Source organism: Larimichthys crocea, chromosome XIII (genome assembly GCF_000972845.2).
Source record: "Larimichthys crocea isolate SSNF chromosome XIII, L_crocea_2.0, whole genome shotgun sequence".
NCBI lineage: Eukaryota > Metazoa > Chordata > Actinopteri > Sciaenidae > Larimichthys > Larimichthys crocea.
This window is the reverse complement of record NC_040023.1, coordinates 46,116,511-46,134,513: the sequence shown is the minus strand read 5'-3', so window position 1 is coordinate 46,134,513 and position 18,003 is coordinate 46,116,511. Positions and strand designations below refer to the sequence as shown.

General features: G+C 41.3%; 1 protein-coding gene across 5 annotated transcripts in view; it reads left to right on the top strand.

The window, feature by feature from the left end:
- The window catches only part of adgrb2 (adhesion G protein-coupled receptor B2), a 202,037-nt gene that overhangs the window by 159,454 nt on the left and 24,580 nt on the right, over positions 1 to 18,003 (top strand). For 4 of the 5 annotated variants that reach the window (XM_027286127.1, XM_027286131.1, XM_027286130.1 and 1 more), the window contains 9 exons: positions 3,011 to 3,114; positions 3,444 to 3,546; positions 3,968 to 4,118; positions 7,104 to 7,173; positions 8,502 to 8,568; positions 11,124 to 11,209; positions 12,966 to 13,064; positions 15,471 to 15,570; positions 16,601 to 16,672. In XM_027286127.1, coding sequence (XP_027141928.1) covers positions 3,011 to 3,114; positions 3,444 to 3,546; positions 3,968 to 4,118; positions 7,104 to 7,173; positions 8,502 to 8,568; positions 11,124 to 11,209; positions 12,966 to 13,064; positions 15,471 to 15,570; positions 16,601 to 16,672 — 852 coding nt within the window. The remainder of the gene's footprint in view (positions 1 to 3,010; positions 3,115 to 3,443; positions 3,547 to 3,967; positions 4,119 to 7,103; positions 7,174 to 8,501; positions 8,569 to 11,123; positions 11,210 to 12,965; positions 13,065 to 15,470; positions 15,571 to 16,600; positions 16,673 to 18,003) is intronic. The other variant, XM_027286128.1, reaches the window with a different exon arrangement.

Here is an 18,003-nt window from a genome sequence, read left to right as displayed (position 1 = left end):
AAACATATGAGGTCAGATTAGTCCCAGACCACTCCGACAAGTGGTTTTAGTGATCAGATCACAATTCTTCTCTATTACTGGTATTTAGGACTGGCTACTTGTGATCCTATTACAAGAGCTAATGGAAAAAGCGTAGTAAAATCTAGATGGGCACAGAGTGAAAAAAGACCCACTAAAGGTAGGGAGGAAATGGGGGAGGAAGAATGGGAGACACGGAGAGAGGGAGTAAAAGGGAGGGAGGTGGCAGGATAGGTAGGAATGGAGGAGATAAGTAGGTTAAACTTCCTGAGCTGAAAATAGCTATCTTCTCCATCACATGGTAGCCAAGCTGCCCAGGGGAGCCTGGCCGTATACAGCAGAGCCTCAGCACACTCTTTCTAATCTGTAGCCTCTCTCTGTGCTTTCCTCTCTTCTCACACACATACGGTGCACACACTAAACGTAAGCGCATATCCCCTCCAACTGCAAGATAATATCACTATCTATTTAGAACAGGGCATTTGTGTGACTCTAGCCTCAGCCCTGGTGTGTTGCATATGTGTGTGTTTGTGTGGGCATTCCTTCTTGTGTGTGTGTGTGTCTGTAGTTGTCATTCCCTATGCATCCTCCATGTTTGATCTGTCAGACCTCAAAAAAACACAAATGCCTGTGTATCCTTTGACCTTACTTTCTACATAATATCAAACACACTGAGTCTCTGTTGTGTCTCTCTTCCCTCCGAGGTTTTCCCTTTTTCCTGAAGCAGATGCTTGTCATATCCTCTTTTTCTTTGCTTTTTTTCCTTTCTTATGAGGTTTTGATTTTGTTTCACCTTCATTCTCCTCTTGGTGTGTTTATGTATTCCAGCCCATTCCTCTTCTTCTTCTCTGGAGAAATTGGCTTCCTTTGATGGTCTAAGGAAAACCACAAAATGGGAAACCTTGACTCTCGCTTGTTTTCTTTTTTTTTCTATATCTGTTCCTTCTTCCACCTGTGATTTGCTTTCTCTTACTTGTCCTCAACTCTTCCCACTTGAACTCACTCTGAATTTCTCCAACTGTGTTCAGATTCTTCTTTATTCCTTTCTAAAGTTGTCTTTCTTGCTTTCCTTCTTTGCCTCCACATCATGCACACACACACAAAATTCACGCAGCTTAAATACTGACTTTCAGCTACTTGGTAATTCTGCCTGCACGTGTCTTTGTGTGTGAGTATGTACTTTATGTGCAGTAAAAAAAAAAAAGACACCTTGTGCAGTGTGTGTGTGTGTGTGTGTGTGTGTGTGTGTGTGTACAGTGATGAATCTATGGGTTGAGATAAAAGGCTAGCCACTCTAGGAGGTAAATTGAGGTAAATTATGTGATTGAGAATTTAAAAGCAGGCCAAACATGAAGCCCATTTGGGACGCGGTGGGGTGCTTGCTCTCCACGCAGCTTCATTTGTCTGTTCCTCATCCTTTCATAGATACACCTCAGGAGAGAGGCAAAGCAGAGGTGTGCTGTACATCATGACCTAAATCACTTAATTATGCACTATGGTCTGGTGCTTTTACCCTTGTACGTGTGAAATTATACAATGGGTGTAAGTGGGTGCACAGCAGGCCCCCAATGTGCATTCTCTACCTTACAGGTTGGTTTCCTTAATGAGTCTGTAGACCTCATAGTACATAACTGTAATCAGTAAAAAGTGACGTAGCTGACATTCAAGTGAGATACACTGAACAAACAACTTTGAAGACAGTGTAATTGTGCGTGATTGTACAGCTCCATCTAACAGACTTTTGTCATTTTTAATTAAAGGTAATTGCATATAATTAAGCAAGCTGTAATTAAAAGGAGCTACCACGGGGATTACAGCTAAGAACGTGCAAGAGTTAATAGATACTGTATGTGCAAAGCAAGAAATGGGCCAACAATTACTTTGATCTATCAGGATTTATTCTCCACCAGGTGTAAACTTGGAGGGGATTGTGCTTTTGGTCATGTCCATTTTTTTGTGCACATTTATGTTTGCTCATGAGCTCTTGTGCTTGCATTTCTGGCAACCGGCTCGGTTACAAATAAGGCTTACCCAGTGCTAGTCTATTGGGATCTTTTCTATAGCATTTGACATTTATCTTGAAACAGAACACCTGCAGATTAATCTCATACTAAAGTTAGATCCAATATAAGATGAGTAAATCCCTGTTTTTGTTAGCTTTGCAGACTGTAAGGGAACCAGGAAGCAACAAAGACTCGCCATCATTGGTTGTTTTGGCTAAGGGTCATGTAGGGGTAGTGTTCGAGTTAGCCAATCAAAGGCAGAGTAGGTGTGGGTCTTGAATTCCAGTGAAAAAAAATAACGCAGCCTGGACACTGAGATTGGCACTTTACTGAGTTATCACTCATCATTCACATCTTTATTCATCTATTCCTGTTCTATATTCTTCTTTCCTTTTCTTCTACATATTGCAGTAAACATGGGTTCACCATACATTTAACCATTCAGGCTGGTGATCAGGGATAAATACTAGCTTGTTTGAATCTGAACACATTACTGGCAGTTTTGTGTTGACCACTGAGTAATATTGGTTACCTAATGAAAATATAGCCTTCTTCCTCACACTTTACAGTCATATAAATGTCTAACTGCAGGTTTACCTTCTCAAAGCAGAGACAAGCACTGTGTGAACCATTTAAAGCTGCAAAGTACATCATTCACAAAGCCAACTGAAATAACCCATGCTGACATATTTACATAAATGACAAATGGCTTTTTTGGGCATAATAATTACCGTAAGTCAGAAACTATAGCTTCAAGCATGTTCATGTCAAACACCAAATTTTTGCTGTAATCTTATACAGTGGACTGTATGGATGTTGTGGTGTAAAATTATTTAGTTTCTTTGGTAGCCTAAAAGAATCATTGTGTTGTTTTTGTTGCCAATAGTAACTCTATAGTATGAATGTATGTTCTCACGTGGGATAATGCCTTGCAGTAATTATTAACTGTCTCCGTCTCTTCTCTTTCCCACCTGTTTACTCTCTTTCAGGACATGGGTCCTGCCAGCATGCCCTCTGTGCCCCTCATGGTGGGCTGTGGGGTCTCCTGCACCGCTCTGCTCATCCTGCTGCTAATCTACGCTGCCTTCTGGAGGTACACGGACACAACTCTACACTCGCACACTCACACATCCCCTGTGCAGACAGTACAGTCATGATTTTTAGCACTATTTTGGGTTCTATCAATACATAAAGGGCATTATGTGTGTGTCCTCTGCTGTGCCAAAACTACAATGAGGCCTAATAAGGAACAAATGGTTCGACGACAGCAGGGGGTGGTGATTAGATTTCGGTAACACACATGACAGATGGTAAAATCAAGTTAATGACTCTGCAATGCCCAAAAAATGCTGTTCAGTCCATCAATCTGTCATGAATACTTATCTCACACATCCCCTCTCTCTTTCTCATCCTCTGCTCTAGGTATATTCGTTCGGAGAGATCCATCATCTTGGTGAATTTTTGCCTCTCCATCTTGGCCTCCAATTTATTGATTTTGGTGGGACAATCTCAAACGCTCAGCAAGGTAAGGCACTGTGCACAGATACACAGAGAATATTCTATTTCTGGTCAATATATTTCTGATTATAGTGCCTAGAGGCAACAACACCAAAAAAAAGTTCTGAAACAGACAGGAAGGCATTTTTGGCACTGTGACACTCTGACTAAGCAAGACTGCGCTTTGTGGTGGTCAGTATCGATCAAAATGAAGAACACAGCAGAGCCAGGTTGAGATCTTACTCTTCTAAACAATATGTGCTTCATCAGGCTCCCTTTTTTCCCTTTGTCCTCTTTATTTTGCAGAGGTTTCATTTTCCTACTGAATGGCCCTAAGAGATGATTCATTATGACACCTCTCGCAAAACTACCTTTTTTTATTTTTTTGTAAAATGTCTCCCATGGTTGTATCTCTCTCCATGTCCCTGACTTTCTTCCCTCTTTTACAGGGCCTCTGTACTGTGACTGCCGCCTTCCTGCATTTCTTCTTCTTGGCGTCCTTCTGCTGGGTGCTGACCGAGGCGTGGCAGTCTTACCTTGCTGTCATTGGAAAAATGAGGTCACGGCTCATTCGCAAGCGCTTTCTGTGCCTCGGCTGGGGTGAGCTCCCACAAAATCACACATTTGCCACTACGCACATAACTCCTGTGAAAATTTCAAACCAGCTGGTTTTAATTCAGTTTTAGTTTTAGTGTCAGAGCAAACTGAATGTGCACAAGGCCAGTTGAACTACTGCTAACACCCTGGTCAAAGTTAGTTAGTTTTAGTTTAGACAAAAACTGCTGTGGCCACAGCTGTCACCATCTTTGATGTTTACAGTTATCACAGTTAATATCATTAGATCTGCTTGAACTGAGTAATGGTTGACACACGCAGACCCATGGAAATAAAAGTGACTCACTCTCCTTCATAATCACACTTGTCATTCCTAAATTCAGGCTGTTTGAACAGAGCAAGTCATGACGCAACATTTTTGCTCACTTGACATTATTGCAACTACCTGTACTCTCTACTGTAGAGCAGAAGCTGTATTCACTCTCTTCCTTACTAAAAAACGCTGTCTGGATTTAGCTTGAGATGAGCAGCTAAAACATATGAACTCCTCCTGAAACTCATCCACGCCGATAGACCTGAGTCTATGAGCACAAAATATATCATACTGAATGCAACACTAGCATTATACAAACAATATGATAGCTTACCTCTTTTTGTAAATGTTGCCGTGCTAACCTGCATATTTCTGGCACATAGGTCAAACAGCTAAATCACTGTCTTAAGAATAAATTAGTTTAGGCAGCAGGAGATACTGTACCTAACCCAATATGAGTATACCGTGTGCGGTTCTGAAGGTGCATGCAGGTTATTGAATAAGATATTATTATTGTTTAGTATGCATTTAATGATGAATGAATTAAATAGTTATTCCTTTTTTTCAAAGGTTTATTTAGTTTGATTCAGATTTTTGTCAGGAAAGATATTTTTTAGCATAGTTTTGACAAAATGAACACCACATGACTCCACTAGCCTCTGCATGCAAAATGAGCGTGCTGCGTGCACCCACACTTCATTAATTTTGTCTGACAGTAACCTTCATAAGCGTCAGCATGTACTGCTGGTAGGGTAAATTGCAGATGTTTTTCTTCCTAGAGATTACATGTCAGTCAATCATTCGTGCCAGTGCATTGTGTGTTAATGGTTTGAACGTAGTTACTGCATGTTGAAAAAGGCCATTCAGTATCATAGTGACATGTACTATGACGCTTAGCTGACTTTCTGCTGTTGCTGTGCGTGGAAGTATAAACTGCCTGTCTGTGTCAGAGGATTTTCAGCATAGCAAATGAAGGAACTTTTATGAATTGGATGCTGATTGAACTACTGTTGTGTGACATGAATTGATGATAGAGCGCAGCAAGGCTTTTTTTTTTTTTTTTTAACTTGCAAATGTAACATGATTACGTTGTAGTGCAGTTATGCAGTTATTTTGGCTGCATTATACTTAATAACCTTTATTTGCGCTATACTCATTTACATTGACTTTTTTTTTTCCTGTCTGTATCAAAAGACATTTTGTTCCAGTTTCTTATGTGACCTTGCTTACCAGAGCCGAAGCGAGACATTCATTCTTTCCATGGATACACACTCACAAAGGGTGATATCACTCCTCATTCACCCTCCGTGTCACTCTATTATGCTGTCCTCTCAATGTACTACAAGATGATGCAACAGGCACCGGGGATGTTAGAGGATAATCAGAACGTATGATAACATCTGCATTACACTGGCAATGCAGATGTTTGAGATAGAGTGCTATCTCTAAACATCTTGCCAGTGCACAAATTACAAACTATAGGCCCACCACCGCCATCATCACCACCACACACACACAGACATGCTTCATTACACTCAATATTGATCCCACCTGTCTAATCTGCCAAGTCACTGATGCCCTTACCTGATACAGAGGAGGTAGAATGTATAGATTGTAGCACAGTGAAAGATAGAGAGACAGATACTGACACATAGTGTGTGTGTGTGTGTGTGTGTGTGTGTGTGTGTGTGTGTGTGTGTGCCTGTCTGTGTGTGGGTGTAATTGTGTTGGTTATGCACTGGAAACTATAGAACTATTCACTATACTTCCAAAGGCACAGAAAATACCTGAAACAGCAGAGCAAAGTGGAGGGGATCAAACAGCCTATCCTCCTCACGTGTATATGTGATTGAAGTCAGTTGCCGTGGAAACAGGATATTTGGAGTGTGCCTAGATCTTTGTTAGATTAGTCTCAGAGTATATAGGTGTGTGTGTGTGTGTGTGTGTGTGTGTGTGTGTGTGTGTTTACCATAGTGTATATATACATATATCAGTAAATGCAAGATGGATGTTGTTGTCTAATTGAAACTTGTGCGTGGTGGTTAGTGGACCGGCCTGGCTCCCCACCATCTTATTTGTTAATGTTAATGTGACTTTTTCTAATTGCTTTTCATTTGCAGCCATAATCACAGCTTTGTTAATTACATGAATATTTCAGAGCCAAGCTCATTACGGGCCCAGCATATTTCCTTCTTTTTCTGGCACGCGCTCTGTGACACTCAGCCTCACTCTCTTTCAGTCTCATTTACACACAAACGCACGCACGCAGACAAATTGCTTGATTTAGCTAATTAGTGCAAGACTTATTGACCACTCAGAGCTATATCTTTCATTTTTGTTTTGTTTTTTTTTTTTTTCTTTTTTTTTTTAGTCTGTGTGAGTGGGTTACATATGGCAGTGTTGTAAATGTCCTTAAAAGCTAAATCAGAGCTTCCATCCCCGCAGTGAACTGGGATCTAAGCCCAGTTTTCACGCCTGCAGGTAGACCTTTTGTGTCAGGGAGCACATGGTCTTACCTACAGAGCAGTACAGTCAGTTTCAATCACAGATGCACATGTTACGTGCTATTGCGTGGCTGCTTAGCATTTAAATGGGAATAGTCATGTGGAGTATTTCACACTGGAGAATCCTACTCGGCCGCCAGGCTTTATCAACGTCATTAAAGCTTCCTTTTATCCTTTGTCTTACCCGTCTGATCTCTCCATGTTTGTCTGCAGGTCTTCCAGCCCTTGTTGTAGCAGTGTCAGTGGGTTTCACCAGAGCAAGAGGTTATGGCACAGCCAGCTAGTAAGTATCTTGCCCTTTTCACCCCGTTCTTCACGCCAGTCATGCCTCCATCGCTTAATCATCAGTTTTGACCTCTGATTTGTGTTTGGATGGGCTGGAGGCACAGCAACATCTATTGGCCCTGTTACTAACCATTAAAAGCATTCCCAAGTTGCTGAAAGTGCCTATCATCCCCTTTTCCTTAAAGATTTAAGGCTACCGTCTATTTATGTGTAGTTTTATACAATTTTATTTCTGTCTTTCCGGAGGTGGTCATTAATTCATTCAGTGGAGCTCGACTATAAACAGCTGACTGGATTAAGTCTTAGTGTATTTTACCTCCAACTAAGAAGTCAGTTTTTCTCAAAACCATCTATCCAGGCCATTTATATAAATATTTATTCCTGTTCTGTGTCACAGGGGGACTGACGACTATAACAAACACTTGGTGAAATGCAGAACACATTTTAGTTGCTCGTTTTAATGGGCACAAGGCAATGTTGTTAGTGCCGGTTATGGGGGAGGTTGTTAAAAACGCATTAAAATCCCTATAAATGAGGTATTTCTGCGTAACTTGAAATATTCATGATGGAATGAGCCACTAAGAAAAAAATCTTAAACCTCTCAGGTGACAAGATTATCCATCTTACATATATATATTTTTTAATCTCCAAATGACTGTACGCAACAAGTTTGTAGTGTTGGCATAAAGTGTGTGAAGCTTGTTTCGGATGTTTTGTTTGCATTGGGGCAGAACATTTAAACAGTACTATTGACAATTACTGTTGGGCTCTTTTACCCAGCCAATGGTGTTATTGATTCAATGAAAACACATCTTAAAGATGTTTATAAATGTATTCCTTCCCACTTTGCTTAACATCTCATTAATACGAGAGCTGTATATTTGCTTTTGGGCTGTGTGTTTTTCGTCTTCCTGTTTTATTGAGCTGCAATTAAGACAACAGAAGGGCTTGAGTATGCACTGATGACATCACTGGAGGACACATTTAACCTCATTAGGTCTCAATGGCTTTCAAACCAATTGAAATTTTGCAAGGCCGTTTACAGTTTGAGGATATGTTTTAGATAATGTACATAATAAATCTGCTCAGTGCCCAGGGCAGTATTTACAGAAACAGGCAGCCGTAGAAATTACTGCTTTATCCTTCAGTTAGGAAATTTAAGTAAATGTGATCCTTAATTGGTTGCGTAGTTGTTGTGGTTAAGTTCACGGCACTTTGCCGTGTACTGAAACCTAAATGTGGTAAAGTGGCATCTAATACACGAGCAAGTCGCTGATTTTGCTGCATGTGTGCTTAAAACTTTTGTTTATCCTTTTTTTCCTCTAGTTGCTGGTTATCCCTGGAGGGCGGACTGCTTTATGCCTTTGTTGGGCCCGCTGCTGTCATTGTGTTGGTGAGTCGGTCCAACATACTTTCTCTCTCTTGCGATGAGATTCCCCTCACTTCCTTTCTCACCAATCACATTGTACAATTCTACAGAAAGTAACCCTCAAGCTGACCTCTGTGGATTTCCTTCTTCCCTTCTCCTATCTGCACGTGTGAATGTACCCACCTCGGGTGTCCATGACAAAATGATAAGACGTGCACTTTGATCCTTTTGAGTTTAACGTGTCAGCCCAGAAAAAGTCTCAATATATTCCAACGGACAAGAACTCAACATATGCCTGGACCTAATTCCAGCCCAGCAGCTAAATATCTCACACGTACTTTCAAAGTATGCATCTATGTTTTTAAACCTATTTTCAGACATAACGTAATGTGTCTAACAATGTGCACCATGAATATAATAACTGTATTTCCCAATTGCGATAAAACAGACATTTCTATGCACAAGTGAACGTAGCCCTATGTTATCCTACAGCAAAATTGAGTGCATTGATTGCATCTCAGTGGTGTTTTAATCATCTGTTGTTGTGTGCTGCTGTATGTGGCTGTTTCTAGGATTACCTAATTTCTCCTAAATGAGTCCCTGGGTGGATATTTCCACTAAGCTTAATAAGTCTGGATAGGGGACTAAACTTTAGTTTGGTAATTGCTGCCACTGCTGTTGTTGTTGTTGTTGTGTTTATGTGTCTGCTCATGCGTAGGATTTTCTTTTTCTTTTTTTGCTTACACATTTACTGTCTAGTACATGTCAGAAAGGAAAAGATGACACAGCGTCGTAGGTGTGCAGAGTGATATGAGTGTTTTTAAAATAATTTTCTGGCAAGAGAAGATACAGGATCATATTGTGCTGAATATTCACAGTTCTGTTAATGCAGCTATTAACATGTATTTTTAAAAAGTTACATAGTCATAAACAGTCAGGTAATAACAATAAAAGAAAGGTTGGGCATTTGAGGTCTCTAAGCCCAAAGGTCAAAGCCATCAGGTAAAATCAATCAGGACACTTCTCTTCATATCTGGTGTCTGCCTGGTGTTTTTTGGACCAAGTTTTCATCCTTTTTACCTCCACAATGTCGATGTACACTCTACACCCCAGCTGCTATGTAATGGTCCCGGGCCCCCTGGTGTTGTTGCTGGGGCCCCACTCTAACAAACAGCTGTAATGAGAGCGGGACGTCAGGCAGAGAAACACAGACCTTCCCACAGGACTCTTCTCTAATTAATGAACCTGGCCTTGGGCAAATAGCAGAGCAGGTTGATGCTGACTCACAGAGCTCGGGCCAGGCATGACTGGCATGACAATAGTGCTCTCACAATCTGGCACATCCAGGGTAGTTGTCAGCAGCGGCACACACAAGAGGGAAGGAGATCAGAGAGAGAGAGAGATTTTAGCAAATTTGAAAAGCTGCCTAATGCACCATAGATGGAGTAAAAGAAAAAAAAATGCTACGAGTGAAAATCTGGCTTCTGCAAAAGCTGCAAAAACTGACCACATGAAAGTCAGACATTAACTACTCAACTGCTCAGCTCTTTCCTTAGGAACTTTGTATTGAATCTGTAACACTTTCCTGCTTAGCTGGATTCTTCTTTTAGTGACAGATGAAGGAAAGAATCCAGGCAGACATTCAGTTTAAGACCTTGATAAGAATAGGAACACATTGCACAGTTGAGATATGTACTAGAGGGCGAAAGCCGGACAGAGGTTTTTGTGGAAGAAAGAATGAATACTGGAAACTGGATTAGAAAGAACATGTCGCCAGCATTGAAAAATCTCCCATATGGAGAGGCTTTCAAAGGGGAAAGGTCTGCATGTGGCAAGCCTGTGTGTGCCTGTGTCTAATAGAATCTCTGTCGCTGGGTCACCATGACCAGATGTTCAGCAGGCCTGGCCGTGGGCTCTACTTTAGTAAGAGAAGTCAGGATATGAAGCAATCAGTATATATTTTTCGAAATTGGTATTGTTGGGTTTTTTTGTTCCCAATTTAGCACCTTCATAAATATGGGTAGTTGTACCTGTGCATTTGTTACGATTAGTTTACTTATGATTAAAAACTAGCATGTCGACAACTTTGCTGACAGCCAAACATCAAACAAGTGCAACAACACAAGACTAAGCAGCCAGCTAATATTACTTACTAAGCCAACAGTGAGAAGCCCAGCTCACGCATCTGGCATTAGATTTATTGCCAAGCAGGTTTTCACATAGAAGGAATTTGAGACATGCACTGCTGACATTACAGAATACGGCAGAAATGTAATGTAACATGCATGATGTTTGCATTAGTGTAGAATTGTAAGGTTTTTGTTACCTTAGAAAGAACCCTTTATATCCTTCCAAGCTCCTCTTGAACAGGAGCAAGACTGCCTGGGAGCCCTTAAAACAAAAGCACGATTACTTTTAGTCTTGAGTCTCTGGGACAATTAAAACGTCCTCTTCAATAAACTGAAACATTAAGCAAATAAAATATAGAAGAACCGTTTTACAGCGCATGAACCAAATCCCTGTTGGCAAACCATCTGTTGTAGCAATCCTGATCAAGCTCTCCTCTCTGTCTCTCTCAGGTGAATATGCTCATTGGAATTGTGGTGTTTAACAAGCTCATGTCTCGAGACGGTATCTCAGACAAGTCTAAAAAGCAGCGAGCGGGGTAAGTTAACTTCCCACACCCACTGCACCCACATACACGTTAAGCTCCACACAAGAGACTTTAACACACACACACACTCACACAAAACACACACCACTTACTCTTCCATCCACTGGATTCTTGGTGCGAATTGACTACAAATTTGCTGCATTAGATACATTTTACCCTCTGTCAGACACAAACTATAGGAGACAACATTTTCATGGCAACCAGCTACAGCTGCACCTGCCTCCAGTAAAAAAAAAAAAAAAAAAATTGAGAACAATCCAATTTTGGCACCAAAAAGACAAGCCACCTGTTATATTGCTGTGAATATATATCACTATTTCACTCTCGCGTCCACATGCATACAGTTTCCATTTAGTTCTTTCACTTTTATGTGACATAGATGAATGTGCCGATGTTAAAACCAATGGCAGATGGAAACCTAATTACATATTGTAAACACCAGGATTATGTGGATGAAATCTTCTGCACCAACACTGAAACCCTACCAGATCTCGTTCCATTATTCCCCCAGACAAACATTATATATGCATGCATCTCAGACATGCATGCATATGCATCCACCTACAACATAACTTCTATTAAATCGGTTAGCGGTTGTTAATCATCTTCACTAATCCTCTGAGCGGAGATTTCCTCAGCTCTCACAGCCAAAGCCATGTTTTCATTTACATACCTATTGATTGCATTGTTTACTCTCTGTCTCTTTTTCCCCCCCTCTTTCTCATTATATTTCTTTCTATGTATGTGTCCCGCACAAATTGAAATTGATAATTTGTGTACGCGAGGGTTAACGGTACAGAGCAGCTCTCTTGGAGGTTGATTAGCTTTTGGCTTGGTGACGCAAATAAGATTAAACGCGCTGATGTGTATATACACACCTACACACACACACACGAGTGCACACAAACAGGTGTACTCTTCTTTGTTACAGGCAAAGTCGCTGTTATCAGAGTATTAGGAACGTTTCCTCCCCGACTCTCAGAAGTGTGTGTGTTTTTAAAAGCATGCACGCATCCCCCACACAGCAGTAGTTGGTAGTGTTGCTAACAGGACAGGCTGTCATTAGCGTAATGTATTTCCTTATGAAGCCGTGGGGATGTGGCTGGCACTAAGGCAATGAGCTGTGATGGGACGCTAATGTAGCATAGCCCGTGCATGGCCCCATCATTCTCCACTTGCGATATATACACACACACACAGGCGCGCATACACTGGTTCTCTCCATATGAGTAGTCAACTGTAAGTAAACAACCAAAGGAGTCTTTTTTTTTTTTGTCCTTTACACCTTCAAAACCTTCACTCACACACACTCTCCGTTACACAAGTAGGATAAGATGGTTGGTGTATTTCCTGTCTATCACTGCAATCTGTAACGTTACAATGTCCGTCTCTCACTTTTCTCTTGAATCAATCTTTGTATTCTGACTGTTATTCATGGCTACTACTTTTTAAGATCTGGTTTTAATTTGCCTTTCTTTCTTTTCTCCCTCCCCTCCCCCTGTTTTTTCTTTTCCCCTCCCTCTCTTTGTTGTGTCCACTTTTTCCTCTCTCTCTCTTTTTTTAAACTATTATTTTCTTTTCCTTCGGTTCCTTTTGCAACTGTGACACCTCCACACTCACCTGTTGCCATTACTGGAACTTGTGTTTCCACCCCACTCCCCTCCACCTGCTCCCCCACATGGTTGTGTGTACGTGTGTGTGTGTGTGTGTGTGTGTGTGTGTGTGTGTGTGTTCACATGTCCTAAAGTGTCCCAGCGGAGGCGCGTAGCCGACTGCTCCTGAAATGCTCCAAGTGTGGCGTGATCTCGAGCACCGCTCTGTCCAGCGCGACTGCCAGCAGCGCCATGTTAGTCCATCTTCATCTTTCTTTCTAGCTGTCTTCTCTTACTCTCCATCATCCTCTCTCCATCCTCCTCTCTCTCTCTCTCTTCTCCATCCTTTTAATATCTGGCTGTCTGTAATAATGCAGGATGACATTGAAACTTGTCTGGATACAAAAACAAACTAATGAAAGAAAGAAAAAAAAACTTTCACTGCAAGCCGCTTACTGTTTAATGAGAGCATGTTTTCGTCGAAAGTGGATTTTCCTCAGGTCTCACTGAGCAAACCTGACCTGTGTCAAAGTGTTTGTGTTTTAAGTTTGTTTTAATTTGTTCATAACGCAGAATTATGGAGGCTTAACACATCAGGGCAGTACAATGTTAGTAATGCGTTACTGTAAATAGTCTAACTCTTATAGTTATTTTTATCATCTCAGTTCCACCATCTCAGTTCCACCACCTTAGACTGGTGGTCACAGTAAGCGCATCAAATTTCAAAAGAAGTGGCAAAGCATTCGAGCTCCAGAGCTGCAGGTTTTTTTTAAATCTTTCTATTTGGAGCATTTTGACTGCAAGTCTCAGAGAAATCAATGAAGAAATTAATTTCCTATGTGCGCTACACAGCCAGTGAAAATAGGTTTATAATGTGTTTTGTGGCTCTGGAGTTTTGTCAAGTCTGAGAAAATTATTAAAATGACATTGTATCTCGACCTGAGCTTGGAGACTGCAAATTAAATGAGTTGCATTCTGGGAAAAACGACTCAGTCCCAGTTAGTTTTTGGAATTTCTGGTCCCACATTAAGGACTCAAACTCATAAAATCTTGGCAAACTTGTATCGTTCTCATTTCATTCTGCTTTTCACAAACCTCCCAACTTTATGCAAGTGCAAATGCAAACTTACTGGAATAGTCTTTTGCATTCTTTTTTTCTGTCTTCTTCTTTTCTCTCGTACATATGTACAAAGTGCATGAGTCAGACACTGCAACGACAAAAGCCTTGGTGTGCTGTAAAAGAATATGACTACGCCTTTGTGCAAATCATTCATAAAGGCTTTGTGTTTACATTGGAAATGCACTCTGAAAATGTCTAAAGCAGCAAATGTGTCCTTAGTTGTATTGCCATATGATTGGATGCTATGATTAGAGGCTAATGGACTGATATTTCCTATTTGCTGTAACAAGGTTGTATCAGTTTTCTTGCTGTCACCAGGAACACCTACATTACTTTTTATTTTTTCCACACAGCTTTGCTGATCTCAGATCTGCATACATCTTTGCTGGATGCATATAGAGTCTATTATTTGATATGCATGCATATACTGTACATGCTACGTGCAGCATACCGTTTTTTTGAAAGGTGCTTCAGATCTTCTTACAGAGTGGAAATGTGGAAAGCCACGATAAAACAGCCTTTGCTGTGTAATCTCTGTATTATTTACTTAAATAGTAAATGTTGCTAGTATTTCACATTCCTTCATTCTAGTAATGTAAGTAAGTAAGCCTGGTCTGTTTCTGTGTCCCAGTAGAGCTCAAAGACTGTTACTTGAGAATTAATTTCTACAGTGAGACAAGCGCCATTTGAAAATTATGACAAAGAGCTTTCTGCACTTTCCTTTTCTCCCAAATGACTTTATAGCACTTAGAAATATAACAGCTCATTAAAAAAAAAACATTTATTATGTAATGATGAGGTACACTCGCAGTATTAGAGTGTGTCCTTTCACGTGGGCTGTTGCTGTCACTGCATTCAGCCATATTGTGTGGTTTAAGCAGTCCACAACAGCTGGAAACTTAACACATTAACAAGCGGACAGCACAGCTTTAGCTTTATTGCTCTATATACTCTTTTATTCCTTGCCTTTGGCCATACACCTCTGAAGGGATATGCATATTTCTCATCGTAGCTAGGCAGAGCTGTCCGTCTGTCAGACTGACGGTCATAAAACCGTGAATATGTGCTCAAACAGCATGAACATTTTAAATGGGTGTCTGACTCCAGATGCGCACACACACCCACAGAGACAGACACACATACTTCTCAGAAGCCCCCATGTCGGTACTTGTCAATGGCCTGTCTTCTCCCTGTGCCTATCGTCTTACAGTCCACCGGCATGACACTTAGTGCGCGTCGGCCATGTAATAGTGAGCAATTTCTCCCTCATAACTATCTACATGATTACACATCATCTTCCACGTCTCAGTTAGAATATGAAGTCTGATACAAACCTCAGTGTGCCAATCAGCTTCAAATTGCCCACAACTGATCCTCTGACTGATCTGTGTGTGTGTGTGTCTTTGTGTGTGAGAAAGAGAGATAAGTGGTTTTATGTGACTTACAAGAGCTGGTCTGTTTTGAAACTGAACTCCTTGTTCCTTCTCCTTCTTTTTCTTTCCTCTACCCCTCTCTGCCTCTCTTTCTCTGTCTCTGACAGGGCCTCTCTGTGGAGTTCCTGCGTGGTTCTTCCTCTGTTGGCATTAACCTGGATGTCAGCCGTGTTGGCCATAACGGACCGGCGCTCAATGCTCTTCCAGGTGATGCATCTCACAACAGCAGCAGAGGCTTACATACACATACACCTGTGACACGATGTGAAAAAGCAGGGTTTTTTTTAAAAAAAGGTGCATGGCAGAGATGATGCTAAAATCTGACAGCACATCCTAAAAGCTCAACCAACTGTCTTTTTTGACCTGGTCATGTCAAAGATTCATCGCCGAGTCTAAAAAGTGCAAACTCTGAGACAAAATGTGTCTTGTGTAATGTCCGGGGAGCATCTTTTTTTTTTTATCACATCTGTCCATAAAGACAAGAATAAACCTTACTGACAACCTGTGAAAATAGGGAATAGAAGAACAAACAATCTGCAGTCCCACTGTATCAATAGAAACACTGTCAAAAAAAAGAATGAATGACTGTGATGATTTATAATGAATAATCATGACTTGGCTGACTCATTTCATTACCATATCAGACTTGCTCTGATGAGTCATTTTACTACAGTATTACAAGATGTAATAATGCTATGTGTGTTCTGCCGTTAAGACAGTTCAAGTGTACTACAGGATTTACTCCTTCTTTTTTTACATTGTATTTAGCGCCTTTTAACTTTTCAGCATGGCATAATAACAGCACGATTATATTAAGTTAGAGCTATATTAGGATGCTACACGCTTCAGTTTGCAGTTATACCACAGCTAAGAATGATGATGACAGCTGACTGGTTGTCATGGTAGCAAAGAAAATATGTGACCCTGTAAACAGAGCTCAACGAGATGCTGACACATTGAAGCCCTCAACACAGTTTGAGACAACTGAATCCTCTAATCCATCCAAAACAAGTGAAATCAGTGTGTACAATGTAAGCTGCTGCAAGCTTTGTGATGAGGAGAGGCTGTCTCACTCTAGACTGTCAAATACGGCATTTGTGCCAAGCAAGCTGCATCAGGATCTTGAGAGGAAACACTCTTTAAAGACCTTGATCACTTTAAAGAGAGGTAAAAGAAAAATAGAAAATATCTGTGATGTCGTATGTGCGTCAAACAGCTTCCTTTTTGTTCCTTCCAGGTTCTCTTTGCTGTCTTTGACTCTGTCCAAGGTTTTGTCATCATCACCGTCCACTGTGCGATGCGCAGAGAGGTGAGTTCAGCTTCCTCCTCTCGCTGAGCAACCGTGCGGCCGTGTTGAATTTACGCACTCCTAATTCAGAACCACACATTGACCTTATTCCCTTTGACAGGTGGGATTCATGTCCGCAAATGTCACCTTAGCTTCCGGGTCAGTTTGAAGTCGCGGCAGAACACAAGCGGATCAGACATGAGAAGGATTAGCATAGTACTTATGTCCTATGTTGCTTGTTCTTTATAATGCAGTATGATAGTGCAGTATTGTCCGTCTCATCCAAGGCCGCTTTAAGGAGCTTACTGAGATTCTGCATGGAATAAGATGATAAGTCCCTAACTAATACCTCGTACTGCCTATTTGCCTCAGGCTTTGGAGCTCCCTCTGGGGATGCTGAATTTTAAACTCATTGTGTACATACATACATACATTGTGTACAATTTGCTGTTGGCTAACTCACAATTGCATTAGCGACATTTAATGGATTTACAGTATCATCACTTTTCCCTAACTGCAGATGTGTCTTCTGTTGCTGACGCATATACACTGCACGCAGCCTCGCCTATATCTAAGAGATCATTATGATATTGAATGCACTGCATAGTGTAAGTGAATTTTATATGCTTGGAATGCTTAGCTGCATTAAATCAATATCACAAAAGCGGCAGGGATCAGGGTACAGTGAATCCAGGAATTATTTATTTTAAATATATGAAAATCCCCTGCAAGCGACTAAGTGTAAATCCTTCATAGCCGGAGAACAATAGGCAGAGGGGAGTGCCACAACGGAGGGAGGAAGGTGGGGACGGAAAGGGAACGGTGAGGAAGCATTATGGTGCAAAACAAGAAAGAAGGAAGTACAAAGTGTTATATTAAGTGAAGTAAACTATAGACACTGAAGGCGCCGATGAGAGCCGCGCTCCTAGATAGTGCCCACTGCTTGTACGGTGTGGAATGAAAGGGCGGCGGTGGCACAGTTAGGGCCTGCTGAGATCAGTCGCAGAGAGGCGAGTGAACGAACATGTGCAACATTAGAGGTGTTGTGATTAGGAGGCAGCAGGAGAGGCAAACAAGGGGGGAGATGTGAGGGAGAGGTGTATTGCGAGGAAGGGTGAGGGAGGGACTTAATTAAGCGAGTAGAGGGGAAGGGGGCGGTGGGGGGAGGTAGAAGAAAAATTGCATGCAGAGATCTGTAGGGGGAAAAAAAAACATGATTCAAGAGCGAAGCAGGGGATGATAGTAGGGGAGGAGGAAATGGAGAGGAAGGTAGAGAGGGAGGTATGGACCCATAGAGGGGCTCTTCACTTTGAAGTCAGAATGAGCTGCACTGGGTGCCAATACACACACAC